We start from the raw sequence: 23719 nt of genomic DNA, 5'->3' as shown, positions 1-23719 counted from the left end.
TAAACATTACACAACATTGTACATAGTACGCTATCGATCCGTTGGTCACACTGTAAGTCAAACATTTTAACATTCGTGTAATTTTCTCAGATGAATGATGATTATTTACCACCACAAAATTGCGAATTCGAGTTTGTTAACACAATAACACGTTAAATTCCGAAGTACAAGTATTGTTGTTTCTTGTTTCTATAATATCTATACTCGTCAGTATAAATTACAAATTTAAAATTCTCACTTAATTGTAATTTAATCCACCTACCAAGTCTATATCCGATACATATCTGTTAAGTGTTAATTATTTTTTGTCAATTTAAAATACTAAACTAAACCTCTAATACGGCGTCCCGTCAACTATGTCTGCTCACGACCAAATGAGAGCCATGTTGGACCAGCTCATGGGCACTGGCAGAAACGGTAACTTCAAAACGTCAAACCATTCGAATTCTTCTTTTTATTATATTCTTTATTAATACTTATAGGGGAAACAAGTAGATACCAAGTGCAGTTCAATGATCCAAAAGTCTGTAAAAGTTTCTTATTGTATTGCTGTCCTCATGACATATTAGCATCTACCGTAAGTATAGACATCCTATTATTCTACAATTTTAACTAAACAATTGATGTATTTGAGCTGTTAATATTGTTCTTTCCAATATTCAATAAAAATATAAATATAACCTATTAGGATATATCAGAAGATATATGAAGTTGTATTTTCTACAGGGGAAGTATAACTAAAGTCCAATCTGGTCATTATTAAATTTTAATATTAATATGATGTTTATAAGTGTATTCAAACAATATTTTAAAACAGTTTAAATTTAAAAGCATGATCTTGAGTACATCATACATATGTTTAAATGATTGCACAGAAAACAATAATGTGTGTTTATAGCAATGTTAGTTTTCTCTCTAAAATAAAGTTGTTATTTGTTTATTAATTCACGGAATAAAAATTCCTTATTTAGTATAGCATACAATAATAATACAGTAATTTAACATAATTAACATATACAAGGGGCGATGGCCCAAAATTACAGGTACTATAAATATAAATTATAATAATTAGGACACAAGTAAAATTAAATACGCGATATAACAAAATAATAAAAAATATCCCTACGTAGTAACTTATAACCTGATAATTTCCCGTAACCTAACCTTAGCGGTGTACCTAGTAATTATTTATGTACAAACAATATTTTATTACTATTACTCTTATTTCTGGTTAAAGGTCTTTTCTTTTTTGTATTGTGTATACTATGTTTATCAGCATTCCCCAACTGGTGTACCATGAAGCCTCGATAGGTATGCCGAAAATTATCTTAATTATTAATACCCTTACTTATAATTTCAATAATAGGTTAAAATATTTTTAACGATTCTCTTACTCTGATATGAGGGTGTGCTTGTCAATTATTCGACTACTTTAGAAACATATTATTAAGGAAACCCAGTCCCAAATGTCTCACTATGATTAAATTTGTATATCTAACATAATCATGATGTAATGTCTCTGTTTTTCCATATCAATAAATTTCATACATTTTAATTAAAATTTGAATTTATATAATTTTTTCTAATCTTGATAGTAAATAAATTCACTATTTTAAATAATTTGCTAGTAATTTACTGATATGCAACTTTTTATTATATTTATAATTAATATGATGAAAATCTCCTAATGCACTAATATTAAAAATATATATTATATATATATATATATTAAACATGTATGTCAGTGTCAAGTGTGCTATGGCCAAATATGAGTTGGGACTAGTGTGCTGTAGGGAAAAAGGTTGGGAAACACTGATGTACAGTAACGTAACTTTAAATTATAAATATTTTTTGTCAATGATTTCAATAAATTCAACTAATATCTTATTTAATACAATTATTATTGTATTTAATTTAAAATGTTTCATGTTCAATATATACATAAATAAAATAGCTCAGAATATAATATGTACCTACAGTACTCTAATTATAACTTATGTCAAATAATATAATTACCATATAAAAACATTTTTGAATATATAAATAAATAAATAAAGGCACATTTGTAAACTAAAACCTTATGATTGCATGACTTTCCAGTTAATTTATTATTATTATTTTGTGTTTTATAATTGTAAAATAGAAATGTTAAATACGCTCATATCCACAAAACTTCCCAATTTCAAGAATTTTTTTATTAAATTTATCATTATAGTAATTATTTTTTACTAGTATTAACTTTTTAAAAATGAATGCTAAAATTTAAATACTTATTATTTTTTGTATAATTTGGTTAGTCTCCAAACATTTTATTAAATACGCATTATTTTTTTTAGGTACATATATTATACAGAATGAATTACTTATATTTTACCATTAGTATTGATCAGGCTGAACTCCGAACAAAATTGTTCAAACTTTTTTCTTGTAAATTTTTTTACCAAACATTTTATGAGCTAAAAAAAAATTGCTTATCGTCATATACTATTTAAATAATATTTGTAATATATTTAATAATTTAAATATTCTAATTTTAAGATAAAACATAATGTTTTCTTTAAAATGTGTCCATCAATACTTTTAGTTAATTGCAAATATCATATTCATATATATTTGCCCATAATAATAGCATTAAATGGTAAAATACATTTATAGTATAGAATTACTAATTTTACAATCTAAAACAATTCTTATTTTTAATTAAGTATATTGATAATGTATTATATTTTAATTTCTACTTATCAGATTTAAATTTCTAAAAATAACAAATTAAGTACCTAATAAAGTAATAAATAATCATTTTAAGAGTCAAATAGGTATTAAAATTAAATTTGATATAAAACATAATTAAAATTAAAATAATGCTTATGTTAAATCGGCATATTATTAAATAAATTGGTTTAGGTACACTTATAATAAATTTAATTATTTATTTATGAGAATAAACATTTTGATAATAGCCAATTTTATTTAAACACATATAATATATAACTAACAAGTAGGTAATGTTATCAAAGTCTTGAAAAATCATCTATTATTGTGAGTATTTTTATATATTATATTGGTTAGTTTGTATTATATTCATTATCTTATAATTAACTTGTATAGTGTCTGTTTTCTATGTAAAAACTTATAGTATTTACTATATAAAGATAATTAAGTTTGTCATAGTAAATTAACACAATACATTCATAGAAAACGTAAGTTAAGCAATTTTTGGGTTTTAATTATGTCACTTTTTCTTTATTAGGGAGAAAAAAACATTTTAAGATTTTTTATATGTTCATACAATTATAATATAATTATATAAGTAAATATCATAAATAGAATATCGCTATCTAAAATCTTTCATTTCTAATTTTCCTCAATAATCTATTAATTTTATGTAAATTTAGGATTTTAAAATTTATGAACAATTGTTATTGAGTAATTTGAATAATATTTATTTTTATACATAATTAAAAAACAAAAAATGTTTTACTTATTTCGTTATTTTATGGGATATTGTTAATTTATATTTTCTGATTAATAATCCTATATAAATAACCTAATAATAATGATAATCAGACTATTTTTAATGTCTAAGGATATTGTTATTAATTTATTATGTATCAATAGAACTAATTCTTAAGCAGTTGCGGATTTGAGGGGGGGACGTGGCGATTACCTCCCCCCCCATAGGGAATTTTTTTTACTTAAACTATAGCACCGTATGATAAAAAGAATATGAAATTCATAAGTCATAGCTATAACATTAAACTTTGAATAAATGATACAAAAAAGGTATTTTTTTAAATATAAAAATTGGAAATGTGTATTCGGTTACGTCTTTGTTATTACCTATCAATCTATGATACCAATTCGCCTCCTCCTCAAATGATCTTCAGATCCGCTACTGTTCTGCTAAGTTAATATATTATCACATATAATTTTAAATGTTAAAATTAGACTTTAACATTTACCTATTTGATTTATATTCTCTATGAGAATTTTTAATTTTTATTTGTTAATTTAAACTTAATAAAATGTAATGATTTGGAAGCAGATATGTGCTTAAGTACATTTCTTAAAACTATGTTTCTAATATTTTGTACGGAGCAATAAATATAGTGTGAATTTGTATGCAAGTATATATTTGTACTTTGATTAATTGTAATTACCATAATATTCTAAGGTATGTCCAAAAACTTGGATTAAAGATTAAAAATATGAAACTTTAAAGCATACTTTGAATGTTTTAAGTCAATTTTACAATTTTAACTTGGCATTTCACAACTTAGTGAGGTGTTTTTTAGAAATTTTTAAAGAATTTCAAAATAAATTGGTATAGATAAATGGAGATTTCTTGGGTATGCCCAGCAGTGACGATATTTTAAATAGGTTTTGATTGATGATCATGATTTCCAAAGAAATAAATATAAATATTATAATTTTTTTTTTTATATGAAAATATTATTAAATTTTTTATGAAATATTTAAACATTTATCAGTTTATGAATCCACGTTCAGGTGATAGATAGTAAAATCTTAGCTATATAGGTAATTTTTTCTTTAAAAGAATTTAAATTTCTGACATTTATATGTTTTGACATAATTAAAATGTTTTTGATATATTTCTTGAAATAGTTATTTTAATTTTTGTATGCATAGACATTTTTTATTATATTTTTTTAACAATAAAAATCGAAAAATATCAAACTAGAATTAAAACAAAAAATTATTACAGAATTACCTACATGCTTAATATGTTTAATTGCATATTTAATAGTTTAACAAATCTGCTTCCTAGTTACAAATAATAATTAAAAAGTTTAAACTATTTATTTTTTTCATAAATATAATATATTTTCCAGTAAAATATTTAAATTTCAATTAGACATTCTATAATTTACAACATACATTTATTTCAACACTATTTTTGCATCTGTAAAAAATATAAAAAATAAACTTATGGAATTCAGTTATAGTCTTAATGGAATTTTTTTTAAATTAATTGTAGAGTAAATTTTCTTTGACTTCTATATTGTTCATTACTTTTAAAAAGAACTTATCTACAAAGCTTACCATGGTATCAACAAATATTTTGTGAGTAGTTAATAATTATCTCTAAGTTACCAATCGGTTTTATCTACCGAAATTATTCTATAATGTATCTTCATCGAAGACAGTACGTACATCAAATCAGTTAATTACGTCTATTTGAATGCGAATGTTTTACTCTTAATCCTGATTATTGTCACCCTCTCTAGGAATAGTCAAAAACGAATTGTGTTTTGATTCGTTTCAAGACAATGATACAAAGATGGGGAAGATGCTCGCCATCAATGCTTCAATGTCGGTGAGCAAATTGTAAATGGTCGTCTGTCTGTAAGTCAAACAATTTTGAGACAACGACAGAGCTATCTGTTACAATACATTAATTATATTTTGTTGCTTAATGTTATGTTATAATATTTATATTTATTTAACATAATTCATTCAGGCCATGTATCTTCTTAGAGTGAGCAAGTGTAAGTTTTGAGGTTGTTAAGTACTCGATACGTAAGTCATTAATTGTTATGCTATTTCCCTATATTGTGTACATTTTCATGATTCCAGGTAAACCTGATATTCCATGTAAATCCTTAATTTCCGTATTAGTTTGTTTGACGTATTCCATTATTAAATTTTTATATTATTTCAGCGCATGGACATTGGTGAGTGTCCAAAAATACATGATAATGCGTTAAGAGCAGATTTTGAAAAAGCTCAACAGAAGTTTGATCACTATTATGATGTCGATGTAAGTAGATGAAGTAATTTATGATTTTTAAATAAAATATGTATGATAATTAGGAATAACTAATCCATCTATTATTTTTCTACAGGCTACTGAACATTTACAAGCATTTATTAGTGATTGTGATCGGAGGACTGAAGCTGCTCGAAAACGGCTTTTAGAAACTCAGGAAGAACTTACTGCTGAAGTAGCTGAAAAAGCCAATGCTGTTCATGATTTAGCTGAAAAGATAGGACAAACATTGGCTAAAGCTGAAGAATTGGGTGCCCAAGGTTTAGTTGATGAAAGTCTTAAGTTGATGGGAGAGGTATATTAGATATTAATTTTATTTATAAAATATTAATATATTTACTTGTCTAATATATGTAAATACATTTCTTTGATAAGATTGAAGATCTGCGTAAAAAAAAATCGGAAGCAGAAGATACTTATAGGAATTCTATGCCTGTAAGCAGTTATCAACAGCAAAAATTAAGAGTGTGTGATGTATGTTCAGCTTATTTAGGCATTCACGATAACGATCGTAGATTAGCTGACCATTTTGGAGGAAAATTACATTTAGGATTTATTAAAATAAGAGAAAAACTATCAGAACTTGAAGTAAGATTTATTATTAACAATTTAAAAATGTGACAAAAAAATTATTTAATTCCTTTAAATAGAAAAATTATGAAGAAAGACATGAAGCTCGGCGTAAATTTGATGAACTAGAGCGTTTTAAACGAGATGATAAAAGAAGTCACCGGTCTAGAAGTGGAGATAGAAATGAACGACACCGACGGTCTAGGTATTTTTGTTTTTAGATTATGAGATTATAGAAATTAATATATACAATGGATTGTTTATAAATCAACAGGTCACGTAGCCGTCACAGTAGACATCGTTCACATAGTCGTAGCCGCAGTCGAACCCACAAACATGACAGAAGAGATCGAGAGAGACGTCGCCACTAATAATAAAATATATTGTTTCATTTCAACGATACATATTTTTTTTCATAACATTGATTTTGACATAATTATTATTTTATTAATAAGATGAAAATAAAACCAGTACAGTAGAAAAAATTTAAAACATTAATTCTGTTTGATTAAAAAAATAATATCTAGTAATTACATTTCCCTATCAATTATTTAATATATTTTCAGAAACAATTCAATCACAATTATTATTTGCATAATTTATATCTAGTATTAGCTTGCAATTTTAAAACAATAAAAAAATATATATATTTCAATCATGATTTATTATTTGATCTATTACATAATACTTAGAACTTATGAATGTGAATATAATTATGTATGATGAGGTATAAAAAAAATTACAATAAAAAATTAATTTTCTTTTCACAAAAATATGATATTTAATTTTTAAGTGATGTTAAAATGATAAAACTAAAATATTATATTGTTCGATAAAAATTCCATGGTCTCTAGAAATTTTAAATAAACATAATTTTTTGAAAAAACTTATTAGAAACCAGAGTAAGTAGTAAGAATTTTGATCAAATTAAAACTTTGGCACCATAATAAGACATAGTCTAAATAAAATAGTATTTATACATAAATAATGATAATAATAATACAAATAAAAATTGGATTTTTATTAAAATTAACTATAAATCTAAGAAAAATATGAATGAAAATAAACGCATTAAGCAATTGTTTATGTAATTAAATTATTATAAATTTATTTTCTTTAATTTATAACTGAAATTTTAAATTCCCTGTAAATTAGTTGTCCTTCCAGTCTTTTTTAATCTCAAATACCCATTCCCATTTCAAATGTTCCTTTTTGTCATCATCTGTAAATAAAGAATGGACCGTGTATGAGCCGCGTGCCATCATGCCGCTAGGAGCATCTTCAGCTGGTGTTGTATAACTCTGTATTTCCATCTTTGGTGGATACGATCCAACCATGTGAGTCATTTTATCAACTAAAAAAAACAACATATTAGCAATATATGTTTGAATAACAAAAATATTAATTGGTTTACCTCAAACTATTTTGCAGCAAAACAAAAATTAACCATAAATAAATACTATTTTTTAAATCATGAATTTCTCAGCAGGTCCGTTTTAAAATTCAAAATAATATATAAATATTATAACAGTTTCCTAATTATAGATGTTATTTATATAATTTAGAGAATAAATGAAACTTGTTAGTTTTATTATGATGAATTATTTCCTATTTAATGTTAACCATATAGCTCAGAGATTAACAATACAATAATAAAGTTTATAGATTTTATTATAAGGAAAAATTTATTTTGATAAACTACATATTTTAAAACCACTTAATGATAAACAATCCATTTTGTTGATCCTAAAAGGCTAGAACTATTGTAGTAGGTACTCGAAATGTAGAACTGATATCAGTATCTGCTAAATATCAGAACAAAAAACAAAGGGGATTGATTATTTTTTTGATCAGATATTCAAGATAATATTCCAGATTAACAAATCTAAAAAAAATAGTATAAAAAAGACTGATAAATAATTTAAAATTTTGATTATGATTCTGTAAGCCTGTGGGCTGTGATCTAAATTAATAAAAAAAAAAACTAATTACAAAATAATAACTTCAATAATTATATAAATATAAAAAATATATATTTATGATTATATTCTCTTATTTACTTATTATGCTTTGTTGTGACATAAATAGTAAATGTAAAAAATATTTACACACATATATATATATATATATATAATTAGAAATTATAAACAAAATACAAATTTATTGTTCAGGATTGATTAAGTAAAATAAAAAATTATGCGATATCATAATTTTAATAAAAAATACTTTTGAAGCAATGTCAAAATATATTTTAATTGCTTATTAGAATACTATAATTAAACAATAATAAAATAATTAGACAGTATTAGACAACTATACTGAAAGTTATAATATTGATATTTATTAAGACATGGACTTTATCAGTTCAAGTTTATATTTTTTATAAAAAAATTTTTTTATAATGATCAATATGTTTTGTATGAACTATGCCAACATAAAAATAATATACATCACTATGTGTATAAAATTAACAATGAATCATATAAATATATTAGTTGAACATTTTAACATACAGTTTAATTAACTATGAATAAAAATTATCAATTGTTTGGTATGAACCAGTGATTACCAAATGGTGATATGGAGGTAACATTTGTCCCGTTAATGACCCACAAAGAGGACATTTTTCCATCCGAGGGGGAATATTAGGTTTTTGAAATTAATTTTCCATTACTTTCTTTGAATAAGCATAAACATACAATTTTTATGCATCCCAAAACATTGAATTTCCAGTGGCACAACCAAAAATATTTAATGTCTTTTAGTGATCCCTAGTATATAAAGTAATATTATATCAAGTATGTTCAGCAATATTACCTGGTACACCGAGACGATAAGTTTTTTGAACATATTTAAGACCATGAACAATTTCTCGTTGTACTATAAAATCTATTCTAATTTTATATGATATTCCTTCTTTTATTATGAACACCTAAAATGTAATTATATTTGTAGTATGTTACAAAGAGTTTTTAACATTAAAAGTAAAATAATAACCTGTTTTTTTAAATTTGTTAAATCTCCGGACAAATCAAGTTCCATGTCTGGTCTGTCAGTAACACATAACGCTAATTTCTTGACAATCACTTTATTTGGATTATTTTCATCTAGAAAAAAAAAAATCTTAATGACTTAGAATGTCCACACTTATTAACCCTCCATTAGTAGCACGAGTTATATATGTATTCCAGAGCTTCAAAATGTAATAGAAAATTCTGAAATACAAATATTAACTAATGAGACTATCACAACCAATCATGTAATAAATAACCACATGACTATTATAGCACAGGGTTAAATTGATTTTAATATAAGTTAAATAACTACTATTAGATTAATTGTTAAAAATTGAAATATAAGTTATATAATAAAAACTGTTGAAGTTATTAAATTCAACTGAACCTATCTACGATATTCTTATTTTTTCAAATTTAAGCTACCAGCTAATTATAAATTTAAAGTATCTATTTTTATTTTTAACGAAAACATATTATCTCAGGAATTAATTGAACTAAAATATCTTATAGATGGTACTCTTAAGATCTACATTAACTGATTAATATAAAAAATTTAATGTAGATTGTAAATATAATATAATGTTATATAATTTGGTAAAAAAATATATTGAATATTTTAAGTATTAACTATCTAGTGGAGTTTATAACATACTGGTAACAATAATATAATTTGATTTAAAGAAAGCAGATATTGAAATAAAATATGTTTATTTTTAAACGGTATAACTTAGATTAAATAAAAACTATTAAGAGGACGTCATACTCGCATGTGTTGTTTTAGTCCTACAATCGCATAACATAATATGTACGCAAACCTTTCTAAAAAATTAAACTATTGTAAAAACCCAACAAACGAACACAGATAATGTTCTTACCTTTAAATTTTATAAGAAGTCATTTCATTAAATTCTTTAATTAAAGGAGCTAAACGTGATCTGGTGAACGTACATTTGCAATGTTACTAACTTGTAAGACAGAGATAATACATGCGGGTATGTCGTCCTTTTAAAATATGAATCCAAAAATATAAGCAGTCATAAAAATAGTTAAAGAGAAATACTATTATTACTTAGTTTTTTTTTTTTTAACTTTCATTTCACGAATGTAATACCGGCTGCTGTAATAATGCAGCTTAATCAAGTACCTAAATACAATACACTACCCAATAATATTGTATTTAATTATAATTACCAAAAATGATTTTGCCACTGTTAGCATCACCCAGTAATTTTTCCTTGTATTTCTGCAAACTGGCGTCTTCTTTGTCAGCATTCAAGAGCTCTTCAATAGATTTTTCTGGCGGCGGCTTGTAGTTGGAATCAATCTCGTCGTCGTCGTGAATCTCCAACTTATCCACGCCGTCTTTGATCACGTCCCCGTCAGACATTTCTAAATAAAAGTCGTATGTTTACGTTAGTGTTACGCCCCAAGAATTAATTCATCGGTGTGTTGTTCGACAAATGAGAAAATGTTTATACCTAAATATTTCTAGATATTAATTGAAAAACGATTGGATTACAAAAACGAAATAGCGTCGCCTTCTATTGTTTGTAGACACAACACAGAAATATCGCACAAAAACTAAATACTAATAGGTTTTGGCAAGCGTAGTACCGTAAAGAAAATTATTATTATTATTTATTTTTTTTTTTTTTCACTAACGATAAATACCTTATTATAACTTCGGCAATAATAATAGTAATAATAATAATAATGAATAATACGACTATAGTGTTCTATACGAGTCGATGAGTGGCAATCACGATGACGATCATAGTCTTAGATTACTCGTCACTCGTGGTGATAATGGCCAATGGGTACGATTGTACGAATGATACGAATGACCTAATGGAATCGAATCACTTAATTCTCTGCTTTCCACAAAATACCCATATAGTAAGCTGTTGTTTCCAAGTAAATTTGATCCAATTGAATAAATATTCAAAATGTACTTTCTTCCCGAAAAAATATTTGTTCCACTGATCAATTGTCCCACAGTCTATTTATGTCACCATATAGCCCTACCTATATGTCCTCAATTTTGTTCAAGCTTCACGTTCATTATTCCTAACTATTTATTCCAGACTTCCAGCGTTGGTTTTTGAAATATATTGATTTTACAATGATGTGTGTGTGTGTTTTTTTTCGTGAGTGTACACGATAAATTGTCGAAATAATGATTCGATTTTTAACTTCAGTACTTCAGTAGCTTTTCCGGTTGGAAATTGGTGAATTGGGGAGGAGCTCAACTTTTTAATTTCTAGAATTTTTTAAAAGCACCGGAAAAAAAATTAAGGAAAACTGAGAATTTTTATGTAAAATTGAATAAATCAATTTTAGATATTGGTGAATTTCTAAAACAAATTACAGTAGACACATGACATTTTTACTGGTTGTTTATTCTTGATACAATTTTCAAAATATTTCATATCTTTTTAATCTCTTGTAGACATTTGAAATTTTCAAATCTTATTAATTGTTTTTTTTTTTATAAATTACAATGAAATTTTATTCGTTGGGTAAATAAGCTTCAAAATTTAATACAAGGCTCCTAAGATATTGTCACACTCACAATGGTAATTAGAAGATATTAAAAATACAGCCACATTTTTTTTTTTTATATAAGGATTGAAAGTTCAAATTTTTACAAAATTAAAAAAATCACGAAAATTTGCAATTTACAAAAGTTTATCTTTTTAACTCTAGATTTGAAAATTCAATACCTGCACCTACATTATTCATGAGTTTGTCTACTTTTATCAAATAACAAATTTCTACCAGGAACTCAAATCAAAATTTTTACTTGTATTTATTGTAATGTTATACAAATTGGTTTAAAATGGTTATGGGTGTAAAAATTGTTTATAAATTTATAATATGATAAATCTAACGTGTATTAAGTATCCCTTGTGGTCAACTGCATGATTTAAGACGTATAATATAATTAATATAACCACAGACTTTATAAAGTTATTATTTTCATATAAAGTCTGTAATATAGATATTAGGTACCTAATTGTAAGTAGCTCTAACATTTATTTCTATTTTCATAATTGATTGTTCGAACCATGAATGACATAGGCAATGTTTCAATAATTATTTAGTCAAAGTTCTAACGCTTCTGAACAATTTATTTCAAACAACAGTTATCCAAAATTTTCGATAAACATTAATAATTGTTTTATACTTGGAAAATGTATTACGTAATAAATATCCGTTGGTACATATACAATTTAGAATAAATCCAGTTTGGAACAATAGTCAACACCTTAATTGTCTTGCACCGTGTTCCTCACTCTATGGTTCCTCAGCAATAAATGACCATTGACCATAGACAAAGATGGACTAATACCATAGACTTTTTAATCAGATATGTTTATCAACGCTTCTGAATGTGTTTTGCATAGTGCGTCGCCATACAGTCACTTGGCAGTACAGTAACTGAGCAACGACGTACAGTCTCTGAGTAATATCCTCCCGTCGAGGCGTCGACTTGTAACTAGTACTAACTACCGATTGATGACCATTGACCATATCACACCGTCATCACTTATTCACTTGGCTAACTTGTAACTTCAAGCAACAAGTTTACTTTCCAGTATCTACCGAGGTGATTGGGCTATACAGTAGACAGTAGTATACACAATCTGTTGTCACTCGTAACTCGTTATCAGTATAACGTCGTCTGTCTAATGATTCGTTGGTGACGGCATGTTCTATGCCCTATGGTAATATTCGTTATTATAATATTGTTAAATTCTTCATGTTTTTGTTACTTGTATGATATAAAATTAAATTATTGACGTTGTTATTCTTTAGACTTAAAATATGTTACAAGACTGTTTTAAAGTCTAAACTCTAAAGACCGTGATTTGAAGCTTTATTGTTTTTTCTCTATTATAATTTTTTATTTTTTTGCAGATAACTAATGAGCACGTTCGACTAATATAATATAACATCTACGTTTTCATTTTTATCCTCGGTGGATTTATGTTTGTATTTGATATTTTTTCTATATTATAGTGGTTGGATAACACATGCTTAGTAATGTGACCTATTGCTACAGCTTGTACGAGATGGTCAGTATCGAAAACAAAATAACGCATTTTATTCTCCAAACTGTTTAGTATACAATCAGTGTCGTCTAGCTGCTACTAACTGTTCACTGAGCTTATAAGATGTCCACGTGAATATTGTACGGCATTATTTGTTATTTTTTTTTAAACTGAAAACTTCTTGAGTGTTCATTCAATCACCAAAACACATGTTGCAGCATCCTTACGAAAAATGGGTGACCCAAATTGGACGAATTTAGCTGTGCCCAGACGCCTCCCAGACAAAGTGTCGCAGGCATATTATTCCTATGGCTTGTTCTGTGCATCTCATCCCATCATTTCATTAACAATTTCTACTGTAATTGTTGTTTTATGCAGGTATTTAACTACAATTCTTTTTTCAACTAGGTATAATAGATAATCATTCTTTATTGATAATAATCAGTTTTAGTAGTTGAATATTTCAATTTCATAAGTACCTATTTATTTAATTTATAGAAACTATAATTATTAATCATATTTATGTATGAAATCACGAAATAAGTTGAACATAGAAAAAAATTTATAATATAAAAAGCTAACCTCGGCCCAACGGAGAGAATATGTTTATTCTGCACATCTCCATGTGACACCATATCATAGTAAAACCGAAATTGATGGCAGGATGTCATGTAAGAATGCACAAACCATTCATTTTTATTTGGCCACAGTGTACCTATTCTCTCGTTGGACAGAGTATACTTCCAACAGACATTGCTTTTTATTAACTTTTTAGAGTTAAACTTAATTTATAAAAGTTTGAAATAATATTTCACACAAGTAATAATAATATAATAATTAGTTTAATAAATAACATTGTTCTAGCTTATCACTGTTTGGATTGCCTTTGTTCAGCAATGTAGTACAATCGACCATAACACCTTCTTATAAGCCAGATAATGCAACAAATCGATGGTTTAATGGACAACCCAGTGTGTATATACAACAAGTAACTAATTTTGAATAATCTAGTCTCATATTCTGCAATTGCAATTTGAAGTCTTTGTTTTTCGATTATATTTGTGGTTCTCTATAGATAGTTATGAGATCAATGGTAACCCCGTGGTTGGATAATTTAGTTTTATCAGACGCTTTCAGAGGCCCTTTAGCTGAATCATTCAAATTAGTTGAGATCATTAGAAACTATCAATTAGACAACAAGTATTTATTTGAAAAAAATCTTGGATATTGTTTACGGATTTATTACTAAAAATATGTTTTATTCATTAGAATTTCTTTAAATGATGTCTGTCTACACATAGAAAACATTAATTCTGATGTAAAGACATTGCCAGAGTTCAGTTGCTTACTTGTATCACCAACTAATTTGTGGCATCAAGATTTAGAAGAGTTCCGTACTGATAGTAGCATTGAAAAAACAATTTTTACTTATCAGGTATGTATTTATGTTAATTTTTATAATATTTTATAACTTAATTTATTTTAGCACTTATTTTCAGAGCCCATCTCATATAAAAATTAGTATTCCGGAATTATTATTTGGAATGCCACTTAAGGAAACCGGAATTAGGAGATATTCTGTGCATCCTCGACAAAGAGTTGTTCAATTTGCTATAACAATATTTATGAAACAACTCGTCCCACCGTAAATCATCTTTTTTAATAAAATATTAACAAATTTTATTGCAAGTTATTAATAAGTGGTAGGAATAACATTATAAATTATATTAAAAGATAATTTTAGATTTTAAGCGGAGCAAAGATGTATTTTTTTTTTGTGTCTGTCATCACATTTTGGGGTAGTAAAAGTGCTTCGAATTTTGTCTTCAGTACCTCGTTCGATCAGAAATTGAATCTTGTTGGTACTAGTAGTTTAATACAAGATTCCTTACAAGTTTATCAATCTTTACCACAAAAAAAAATGTCCACCAGAAATTCAAATTAATTTTTGTATGACCTTTTGAAATTTAAATTTCTACAACATTGGATTTTCACTAGATTTCTCATTTAGCGATTTTCTTATTTTGGTGTAACTCTGAAACAAATGACCGCAGATACTTGACATTTTCACTGAATGTTTATATAGACATTTTCTATATTTGATAAGATTTTCAAAATATTTTGTTTAGTTTTGAACTGTTAACCAACATTTTAATTTTTTAAATTGTTTAGTTAAATTTTTAATAATCTATAATATATCTTAGACAGCTAAACCGTCTCCGCTCAGTATCGTTTTTGTATATAATGATATAATATCATTGGATTCAAATTAATTCCATCCATTACAGTAACCTACTGTACAGCAGAGTGACATCCACAACTTACCCGTTTTTTGTTTTTATTATTAAAAGATTATAACCGATTTAATGCTAAATTATTAAAATTTCTATATTTTGTACTAAATAAGTAATGGTACATAATTAATTTCATTTTAAAATAAAAAACTTTTTTTAAACATAGATACATACAAGGATTGAAAACTCATTTGAAACAAATTTACCCTGTGCATGTTAAATCAAATCAAATTCTTTCAGACACATCAACTTTACATATTTACTATCCTGGAGAAATAAATTATGAAACAATATTTTTTTTACTCTCATGTTATATGCTTTTATTTGGGTACATTTATTACTCTATTAAAAAAATGGACATATTTGTCTCTAAGGTATAATGCTTATTTACTTAATGTTATATTTTATATTGTTTAAATCAAAAAATGTTCTATTTAGGTTGGAATTAGTTTTGGAGCTGTTTTCACAGTTGTATCTACTCTTTTAACAACTATGGGACTTTGCTTTTTATTTGGATTAGATTTTACTATAAACATTCAAAGTCAAATGGTAATTTAAGTTATATTGTTATACCATATATTAATTTATATTGTTTTACTTAAAACTATTATTTTTATACAACTATTTAGGTTTTTCCCTATTTAGTTATTGTTGTTGGTCTAGAAAATATGTTGATTATAATAAAATCAGTTGGATCAACAGCACCAAACTTAGATGTAAAAATACGATTGGCCCAAGGATTAAGTAAAGAAGGATGGGCTATAACTCAAAATCTTTTGATCGAAGTTACTATTTTAACTGGTGGATTATTAACTTTTGTTTCATCAGTTCAAGTAATGTAATTTTATGTTTCAATATTGTAATTTTATATCTAATTTTTAATCAATTTTCTAGGAATTTTGTATATTTGCTATTTTGGGATTGTTATGTGACTTCTTTTTTCAAATGTTCTTTTTTCTTGCACTCATATCATTAAATATGAAATCGGTAGATGACTCAACTTACCAAAAAACATATTATCCGTTTTCATTTGCTAATTTGGCCAATAAAATGCAAAAATCTAATCCTCCGGCATTAAAACATTCAAGTCGTAGTGGCGTGATGTTGAAATCTGCTTCTCATCCACGCTTGAATGGCTTGCAGATTATGGCTTCCTTAGAAGATCCTCGACGCAGACCAATATCCAAACGTTTGAGATTCCTATATCTTTGGGCTGCTACAAGAATTGTTCAAAGAGTATTAATGATGGTGATGATATTTTGGATATCTGGTATTATATATAACACAGAAACTGTGCAAGAATTTTTTGATCTAAGAAGATCTGTAACTATTGAGGAACCACATATTCAAGAGCGATCTAATATACATTTTCCTCTTGCATGGGAAGAGGGTCGACGAACTGTAATAATTGAAAACAAAGCTAAATTTACTGTAAAACAAGATGAATATCAGTCTAACAAAAAGGTGTGTTATTAATTAATAAATTATCATCATTTTTGTTGATATATCTCATTACTAATTTTGTAATCTTAATGTAAGGCTAATCAATCTCAAGAACATGATTTACCATATTATGTGCAACTTCTAAATGCAGAAAAATGGCCCCATTGGCCTAGACTCTCTTGGTATAATTGGCAATTTTTATTGGGCATGTATAATATGAGTGTTGCTGGATCTTATGTCTCTGTATTACAACCTATACACGTGGCTCATTCTGTGTCACCAGAAAAAGCAATGTCATTACGTGAATCTCTAAATGATGTTGATAAATCATTTCCATCCCATTGGAAGTCTTTTGCTGCTGCTCTTGACCCTTTTGATTTTGTTGGTATGTTCATATCAAATTATTAAAACAGTTTAAATTAAAAATAGTTGTTGCCAAATGTGCCTCATAATTTTTTTTTTTTAGATACTCATATAGTAGCGCCACTGGAAAATAGAAAAGATATCAATGTTATTGATAAATCATCTGAACCTTTTATACCTACTTCACCATCAGAATTAATATTAATTGCTGTACTATGTTTAATTAGCATATTAGTGCTAGTGTACACATTGATAATGTTGTATCGATGTGTCTGCAGTCGTAACTATGCTGAATGGAGAGCTGGGTGGAGTCATGATGTGAGTTATATACAGCATGACTCTGGTATACAAGTATGTACAGTTTATAATATAGTTTAATATCACTTTATTTAAGTTCTGTAGATTTAAATTCTTATTTAGGTTATATTAGAAGCAGTTCCAATTGAATTTAAAGGGCACACACAATCAATTGAATGTATTGCTACCTATGGAAATATTATTGTTAGTACATGCCTTGCTGGTTGTATTAATGTTTGGAATGCATTAACTGGCGAATTGATTAGTACCATTGATAGGTAAATTTCGATAAAAAAAACGGTTGGGCAACTTTATAATTTTTTTTATACTAATATTTTTTTTATTTTTTATTAATGAAAACTAACTAAGAAAAAACTCATTGACTTTCATCGAAAACTTAAAAGTATAAATTGATATGAAATACTTTATTTGTAGAATAAAAACACTGATATTGATCTAAAATTATTTGAGCTTAAAGTATTATTGTGTTCATTAATTTGCATGCCATAAAAATCTTTAAAAATGTAATATGTAAATATATAATTATTTATTCAATGTATTTATAAATGCCTTAAAACAAAATTATCAAGCCCCGGTTGGATTTAGGGAGCGAGGTGATGAAACGACTGATGCTCTGGGATCCTTCAGTTTTTAATTATTCATCAGTAAAATACAAAAAAATATATTTAATTTATATTTATACATATCAAAAAAAAAAATATCTTATTTGACTATTAAACCATATGACCTTCTTCTTCTTCTTCTTCTCTTCTTCTCGGTTATTAAAGGCCATTAAGGCCCATTACCGCAACACAAACTTGCTTCCATCTGTCTCTATCCTGTGCTATTGTTTCTCCATCTCGTATTCCAATCTCTGCTAAATTCTTCTCCACTTTGTTAATCCCCCTTTGTTTCGGTCTGCCAAGTGGTCTTTTCCCCTGGGGTTTCCATTTAAAAAATGCTTTCATAAGACTTTTTGACCTCCATACATGACCGGCCCATGCCATTCTCCTATTTTTTAATACTGCTACTATGTCTGGCTCTTTATATAACTGTTGTATTCCTATATTACTTGGTTTTTCATATTGTTCCATATGACCTTATAGTGTAAATATTGTTTAAATAAATTTAAAAAAAAATAGTATTTAGAATCTTTTCCATTTAAATGGACTAATAATAGTTACTTTTGTGTTACACTTAGTATGTAATATTTGTTATATAAAAATAAAATAATGAGTAGTGTGTTGGAATTCAAGAAATTTTAAAGACAAGTTTTTGTGCCTATATCATAAATCATAATTCTATTACCAATTTGTTTCTAAATAAATGTTTATGGGTCAGATATTGTCTGTCAAAACTGTAAATTGATGGTCTTTGATATATTTTCTGTCACAAATTTAAAATTATTAGTTCTGTTTACTAGGTAAACAAACAAGTTTTAATATAGTTTACATCTGCTTATTATTAAGTGAATAATGTCACTATTTTCCATAAACATGATATTATATACCCATTTTAATAATTTAGTAACTTTTGTAGTAAAATACAAAAAGTAGTAAGTAGATATTAAGTACAATATATACAATAAAAAATCTTAATTAATTATCAAGTCCAGATTATTTATTTGGGGACCCTCCATATTATAATAACTCCACGGTGTGGCCACTGTATACCTAAATCTGACTCTAGATTAGACTTGAAATTTTGGAACTGGGTATTATACACTAAAAAGCAGGGCTCATCAATAAATATCTTAGGCCAGTTACATTAAGAATTTTGAAAGATATCAAGATCCAATGTACATATTTAACACGAAAAAAAAGTAAATTTAAAGTAAAAAACCTATTAGTTCAGTAGTTCACCATAAAAAAAATTATATTTTAAAGAATACATTTCTTGTTGCTAACCTAATTGAAATTTGTCCACAAGTTGCATACTACCCGAGGTCTGCCATTTGATGACCTCTTCTTTAAAGTTAAACTAATTTATATTATTCATTACTTTTAAAACAAAAAAAATATACATATTTTCATATCAATTTATTTTTGTTTAAGGTCTAATCTGAACAATGCTAGTGATGAAGATACAGAAGAATTAAATTTATCTGAAGACTTCTCAAATGATTTTTTAAACTCTTTTTCTGAATCTAATTCTATGTCTAGTTATGGTTTTCTAGAGTCTTTTAAAAATATGGAACAGTAAGAGTTAATTTTTATTTAGTAAAGTTAATTTTAATACATATCTAACAAACTGTCTAGGTTATGTGCAAGGTGTAAAAATGTGATCTCTATTGAAAACGCAAATTATGATATAATTAGCCAAGATAAGAACAATTCAAGACATATTATTAATTCAGACCAAAATGAATTGGAAAAACGATCCAAACAGAATTCTGAAAATGAGATCTGTGTCAATTCTCAGATATGGTGTGTTGATTGTAATGAAAATGTTGTTGTTCTGGGGTGTGCTGATGGTTCATTGCAATTTTGGGATATGTATAAGGGGATACTTAAAGTATGACATTAAATGTTAAGTTATTGAATTTGTTATTTATTTAAAAAAAAAACTTTAGTGTATGTGGCAAGGTGACATAAATGATGGATTCACAGAAATTAAATTGATCAATAAATATGTAGTGGCCGTACGGTTGAATGGGTCTCTAGAATTCTTCAAACTTGATATTTTTAGTGAATCAACCTTGAGAGAATCTGTAGAGAAACCTAAAACTAATTTCTTGCTCAGAAGTAAATATATAAGAAAAAATAGTTTTGTTTGTTTTTAATTAATTTATTATTATTAAACTATATTTATTTATTACTGTAGAACATGTACGAACGAAGAGTGTAGGTTCATCTCTTCACACTTTAGAGTCATCTAACGATACTGTACGTTGTCTTCATATAGAAGCTTTAAAGGCACATAATCAACCAGTTACTGTTCTTGAAACTAATGGAGCTTACATTGTTACTGGTAGCCAAGATCATACACTTAAGGTTAGTAAAACCAAATACAAGATATTAAAATATTTTTGTAATTATTTTGTAAAGTAGTAAATTACATAAAAAATAAATTTGTTAAATGTTAAATGTTAAATTTTAAACTTTAATGTTAAATGTTCAATTCTATGAAAAATAGTATAGGTTTAATGTTTTTACTTGCATTATGCACTAAGCAATAGGGAGTTGAAAAAGATGCCTGATGCCATAGGCCAGGTACACTAATTGTCCATTCTATATGTGTATAATTTGCTAGCTTCACTCAATAATTTATTTACCTTTTAAGAATATTTTTTAAATTTTGCTGTACATATTTGTCATTGTGTATGCACTTCAAATTACTGTATAACTTTGAACTAAGTCAGATAAAAAATGCTCATTTCACCATACAAAACTAATGAAGTAAAAAAAAAAACACAATAATCCAGTATAGTAACAATTCAGGGAATCACATTTATTATCTATACATGTATAGATAATGTTAATACTAATATAAGTAATAGTATTAATTGTCTATATATTGATGAATTTTAATTCTTATATTTATTTTATGAAAATAACTAAAAAACTGAAAATCTTAGTTGTTATTTTAAAAATTTGAATAAAACCCTCAAATAAACATCGGGCCACTTGAATTTTTACACATTTTTGTTGATTTAATGTTAAGGCTGATAAAAATATAGATTTCTCAGGCTAAAATGTTTTCCCAGTCTTCCCTAAAACTTATCAACAACTAATTAATATTTTAATTTGTCAATTTTTTACATTTTTTTAGGTATTTAGAATTGAAGATAGACAGTTACTATATACCTTACATGGCCATTATGGGCCAATAACATGTTTATTCATTGATCAAGTTAATCCTCACATGGCTGCATCTGGTAGTCAAGATGGAATGTTATGTGTATGGGATTTAGTTACTGGTTTGTTAATAATAAATTATTTCATACAAATTGAATAATATTTAATATTAATAATATACTTGATATTTGTAATTATAACTTATTAGTTTATTTCACTTCTAGGTACGTGCATGTATACAGTTCAAAGTCATGATGGAGGAGTCTTAGGTATAACATGTTCAGCTAGTTATGTTATTAGCATTGGTCAAGATGATAAAATTTGTGTGTGGGATAGGTTTCATGGTCACCAACTTAATAGTATTCAAATTGTGAGATATTTTATCTTTGATAATGTATTGAGTTTTATTTTCATTATTACATTTTTTATATATAGAGTAATGTTTACTGTTATGATTTGGCGATGTTAACACACAATTTGCTTATTACTTCTAAACAGGTAATTTTTTAATATGATTTTAAAAGTTAAACATTTAATGCAAATAACATTGTTTTTATGAATTCAGGGTTCTATAGTTATTATGGATGTGCAAACAGGAGAACCAGTGAAAGTGTTTAGCTTAGGAGATTCAGATTGTAATGTTGTTACTCAATTATTAACACTATCGGACAGCATTGTATGTGATTATGGTACAGAGTTACGTGTTGTACGATTTCCAATGGTAGCTACCAAAGAAGATTAAATTATATCAATGACAAAGAAAAAGACATGAATATTAATTTTGTTTCCAAATTTTTTTTTTTTTTTTGAAAATAATTATATTTTTATGTGTTGTTGATCTCAATAATTATATTGAATAAAAAAAAAAAATATTGTTTTAACTTATATAAGAATAACAATTTTATTACTAATACATTCTTTGTAAAGGTATATGATTTAAGAGGACGTTTCACCCGCATGTGTTGTCTCCGTCTTACAAGTGCGTAACATTGCAAAAACTGTTTTGCGCGGGAAAGAACAGAGAAAGATACAGTTATAACTAAGAAACGAAATTTTCACCACATAAAAAGGTGAATTTTGTCTGTGCAATATCGTTTTTATTTTTTCGATATCACTTATACAACAAAAATTCTTATTGTTTTATAATACATTAATTTTGCGTTTTTTAAGCATGAATAACTTTTTTTGTAGTTCTGATATCGAAAAAATAAAAACGATATTGCACAGACAAAATTCTCCTTTTTATGTGATGAAAATTTCGTTTCTTAGTTATAACTGTATCTTTCTCGGTTCTTTCCCGCGCGTAAAAGTTTTTGTAATGTTACGCACTTGTAAGACGGAGACAACACATGCGGGTGAAACGTCCTCTTAATAATTTGAAAACAGAAAAAATTGATATTAATAAAAATTTAGTTGTTATGTACCAAGTCGTATCAAGGTCCTAGTTTCATTATGGTATGATTATAGTCCAAACATTATACTTTTATTTTGCGTATTTAATTTTTTGAATCTATACATTTACATTTTTTTTTACTTTCATAAGATAGCCAATAATCAAACTAGAATTATCACGTCATTAACTTTCACCTAATCTGTACTATAAATTTGTATAATGTGGCCATGTAGGTATTGTACTATTGTATTTGTATAGTATATACAATAATATATAGCCTTTATAGGCTAGAACTCTTCAGACATATCTGGAGGTAGTTATCATCTGCTATAGATATTGAAATATTGTACACGAACATGTGATAATAGTTTTTATGATGATATTATGCCATACTTTCATTTAAAAACTAAAAATATTTGAATCTACTTATGTAGTTGTTGAGTAATTACAGACGCGTATTAACAATGTGCTCTTTAATTTTAGTAATTTTACTTATCAGATTTCAGAGCGATGCTCATTGATCCTTATTCTTATTTATTATAATATTAATAAAATAGGTAACAATATGTCAAAATCTATTGACTCTTTCTATCTATGGCTGGAATTTCAATGCACTTAGTATTGTTTTTCAAAACTAGACACATAATGCTTGTAATATAACATACATTTCATGTATTTTTAAATCATAAAGAGAAGTTT

General features: G+C 26.4%; 3 protein-coding genes across 8 annotated transcripts; 2 read left to right on the top strand and 1 right to left on the bottom strand.

Annotated features, from left to right (window-relative positions):
- The first annotated feature begins 114 nt into the window (after positions 1 to 114).
- On the top strand, positions 115 to 7016 carry LOC107162863 (putative RNA-binding protein Alsin2). Of its 3 annotated transcripts, none has more exons than XM_089222536.1 (8): positions 116 to 417; positions 483 to 577; positions 5250 to 5338; positions 5684 to 5782; positions 5868 to 6086; positions 6167 to 6379; positions 6442 to 6566; positions 6636 to 7016. In XM_089222536.1, exons 3-8 carry the CDS (start codon positions 5303 to 5305, stop codon positions 6730 to 6732), a joined length of 789 nt encoding a protein of 262 aa, XP_089078662.1. In that variant the 5' UTR covers positions 116 to 417; positions 483 to 577; positions 5250 to 5302; the 3' UTR covers positions 6733 to 7016. The 3 variants fall into 3 exon arrangements, with proteins under 3 accessions (XP_089078661.1, XP_089078662.1, XP_089078663.1); XM_089222537.1 differs by having other exon boundaries at positions 117 to 417; positions 5250 to 5367; XM_089222535.1 differs by lacking the exon at positions 5250 to 5338 and having other exon boundaries at positions 115 to 417.
- On the bottom strand, positions 6366 to 11149 carry RhoGDI (rho GDP-dissociation inhibitor). Its single transcript, XM_015509979.2, has 5 exons — positions 10857 to 11149; positions 10570 to 10767; positions 9359 to 9468; positions 9179 to 9293; positions 6366 to 7715 (listed from the first exon to the last, which is right to left on the bottom strand). The coding sequence occupies exons 2-5, from the start codon at positions 10763 to 10765 to the stop codon at positions 7513 to 7515; spliced, it is 624 nt and encodes a 207-aa protein (XP_015365465.1). The 5' UTR covers positions 10766 to 10767; positions 10857 to 11149; the 3' UTR covers positions 6366 to 7512.
- A 1628-nt stretch (positions 11150 to 12777) lies between these two features.
- On the top strand, positions 12778 to 22520 carry SCAP (SREBP cleavage activating protein). Of its 4 annotated transcripts, XM_015510012.2 has the most exons (22): positions 12778 to 13106; positions 13300 to 13573; positions 13652 to 13811; positions 14298 to 14421; positions 14509 to 14633; positions 14703 to 14868; positions 14933 to 15078; positions 15894 to 16101; positions 16166 to 16276; positions 16357 to 16560; positions 16622 to 17191; positions 17267 to 17555; positions 17637 to 17884; positions 17954 to 18108; positions 19885 to 20028; positions 20089 to 20344; positions 20403 to 20574; positions 20654 to 20823; positions 21602 to 21749; positions 21852 to 21997; positions 22063 to 22125; positions 22193 to 22520. In XM_015510012.2, the coding sequence occupies exons 3-22, from the start codon at positions 13666 to 13668 to the stop codon at positions 22367 to 22369; spliced, it is 3768 nt and encodes a 1255-aa protein (XP_015365498.1). In that variant the 5' UTR covers positions 12778 to 13106; positions 13300 to 13573; positions 13652 to 13665; the 3' UTR covers positions 22370 to 22520. The 4 variants fall into 4 exon arrangements, with proteins under 4 accessions (XP_015365498.1, XP_089079057.1, XP_089079058.1 ...); XM_089222931.1 differs by lacking the exons at positions 12778 to 13106; positions 13300 to 13573 and having other exon boundaries at positions 13668 to 13811; positions 14298 to 14404; XM_089222932.1 differs by lacking the exons at positions 12778 to 13106; positions 13300 to 13573; positions 13652 to 13811 and adding an exon at positions 13966 to 14104 and having other exon boundaries at positions 14298 to 14404.
- Positions 22521 to 23719: the final 1199 nt, after the last annotated feature.

The sequence above is a fragment of the Diuraphis noxia genome, unplaced genomic scaffold (genome assembly GCF_037042655.1).
Source record: "Diuraphis noxia isolate RWA-SAM2 unplaced genomic scaffold, SU_Dnox_SAM2 contig0003, whole genome shotgun sequence".
Lineage (NCBI taxonomy): Eukaryota > Metazoa > Arthropoda > Insecta > Hemiptera > Aphididae > Diuraphis > Diuraphis noxia.
The sequence above is the reverse complement of the archived record's forward strand: the minus strand, read 5'-3'. Positions and strand labels throughout refer to the sequence as shown.

Excerpts from the sequence above, each read along its gene's own strand:
- LOC107162863 (XM_089222535.1), top strand. The coding sequence starts at position 357 with ATGTCTGCTCACGACCAAATGAGAGCCATGTTGGACCAGCTCATGGGC. Across the intron at positions 578-5,683 it reads ATGACATATTAGCATCTACC|CGCATGGACATTGGTGAGTG; the intron begins GTAAGTATAGAC and ends ATATTATTTCAG. Across the intron at positions 6,087-6,166 it reads GTCTTAAGTTGATGGGAGAG|ATTGAAGATCTGCGTAAAAA; the intron begins GTATATTAGATA and ends TTCTTTGATAAG.
- RhoGDI (XM_015509979.2), bottom strand. The coding sequence starts at position 10,765 with ATGTCTGACGGGGACGTGATCAAAGACGGCGTGGATAAGTTGGAGATT. Across the intron at positions 9,294-9,358 it reads TAACAAATTTAAAAAAACAG|GTGTTCATAATAAAAGAAGG; the intron begins GTTATTATTTTA and ends ATTACATTTTAG. Across the intron at positions 7,716-9,178 it reads TTATCGTCTCGGTGTACCAG|TTGATAAAATGACTCACATG; the intron begins GTAATATTGCTG and ends TGTTTTTTTTAG.
- SCAP (XM_015510012.2), top strand. The coding sequence starts at position 13,666 with ATGGGTGACCCAAATTGGACGAATTTAGCTGTGCCCAGACGCCTCCCA. Across the intron at positions 16,561-16,621 it reads CTTTTGTTTCATCAGTTCAA|GAATTTTGTATATTTGCTAT; the intron begins GTAATGTAATTT and ends TCAATTTTCTAG. Across the intron at positions 17,192-17,266 it reads AATATCAGTCTAACAAAAAG|GCTAATCAATCTCAAGAACA; the intron begins GTGTGTTATTAA and ends TCTTAATGTAAG.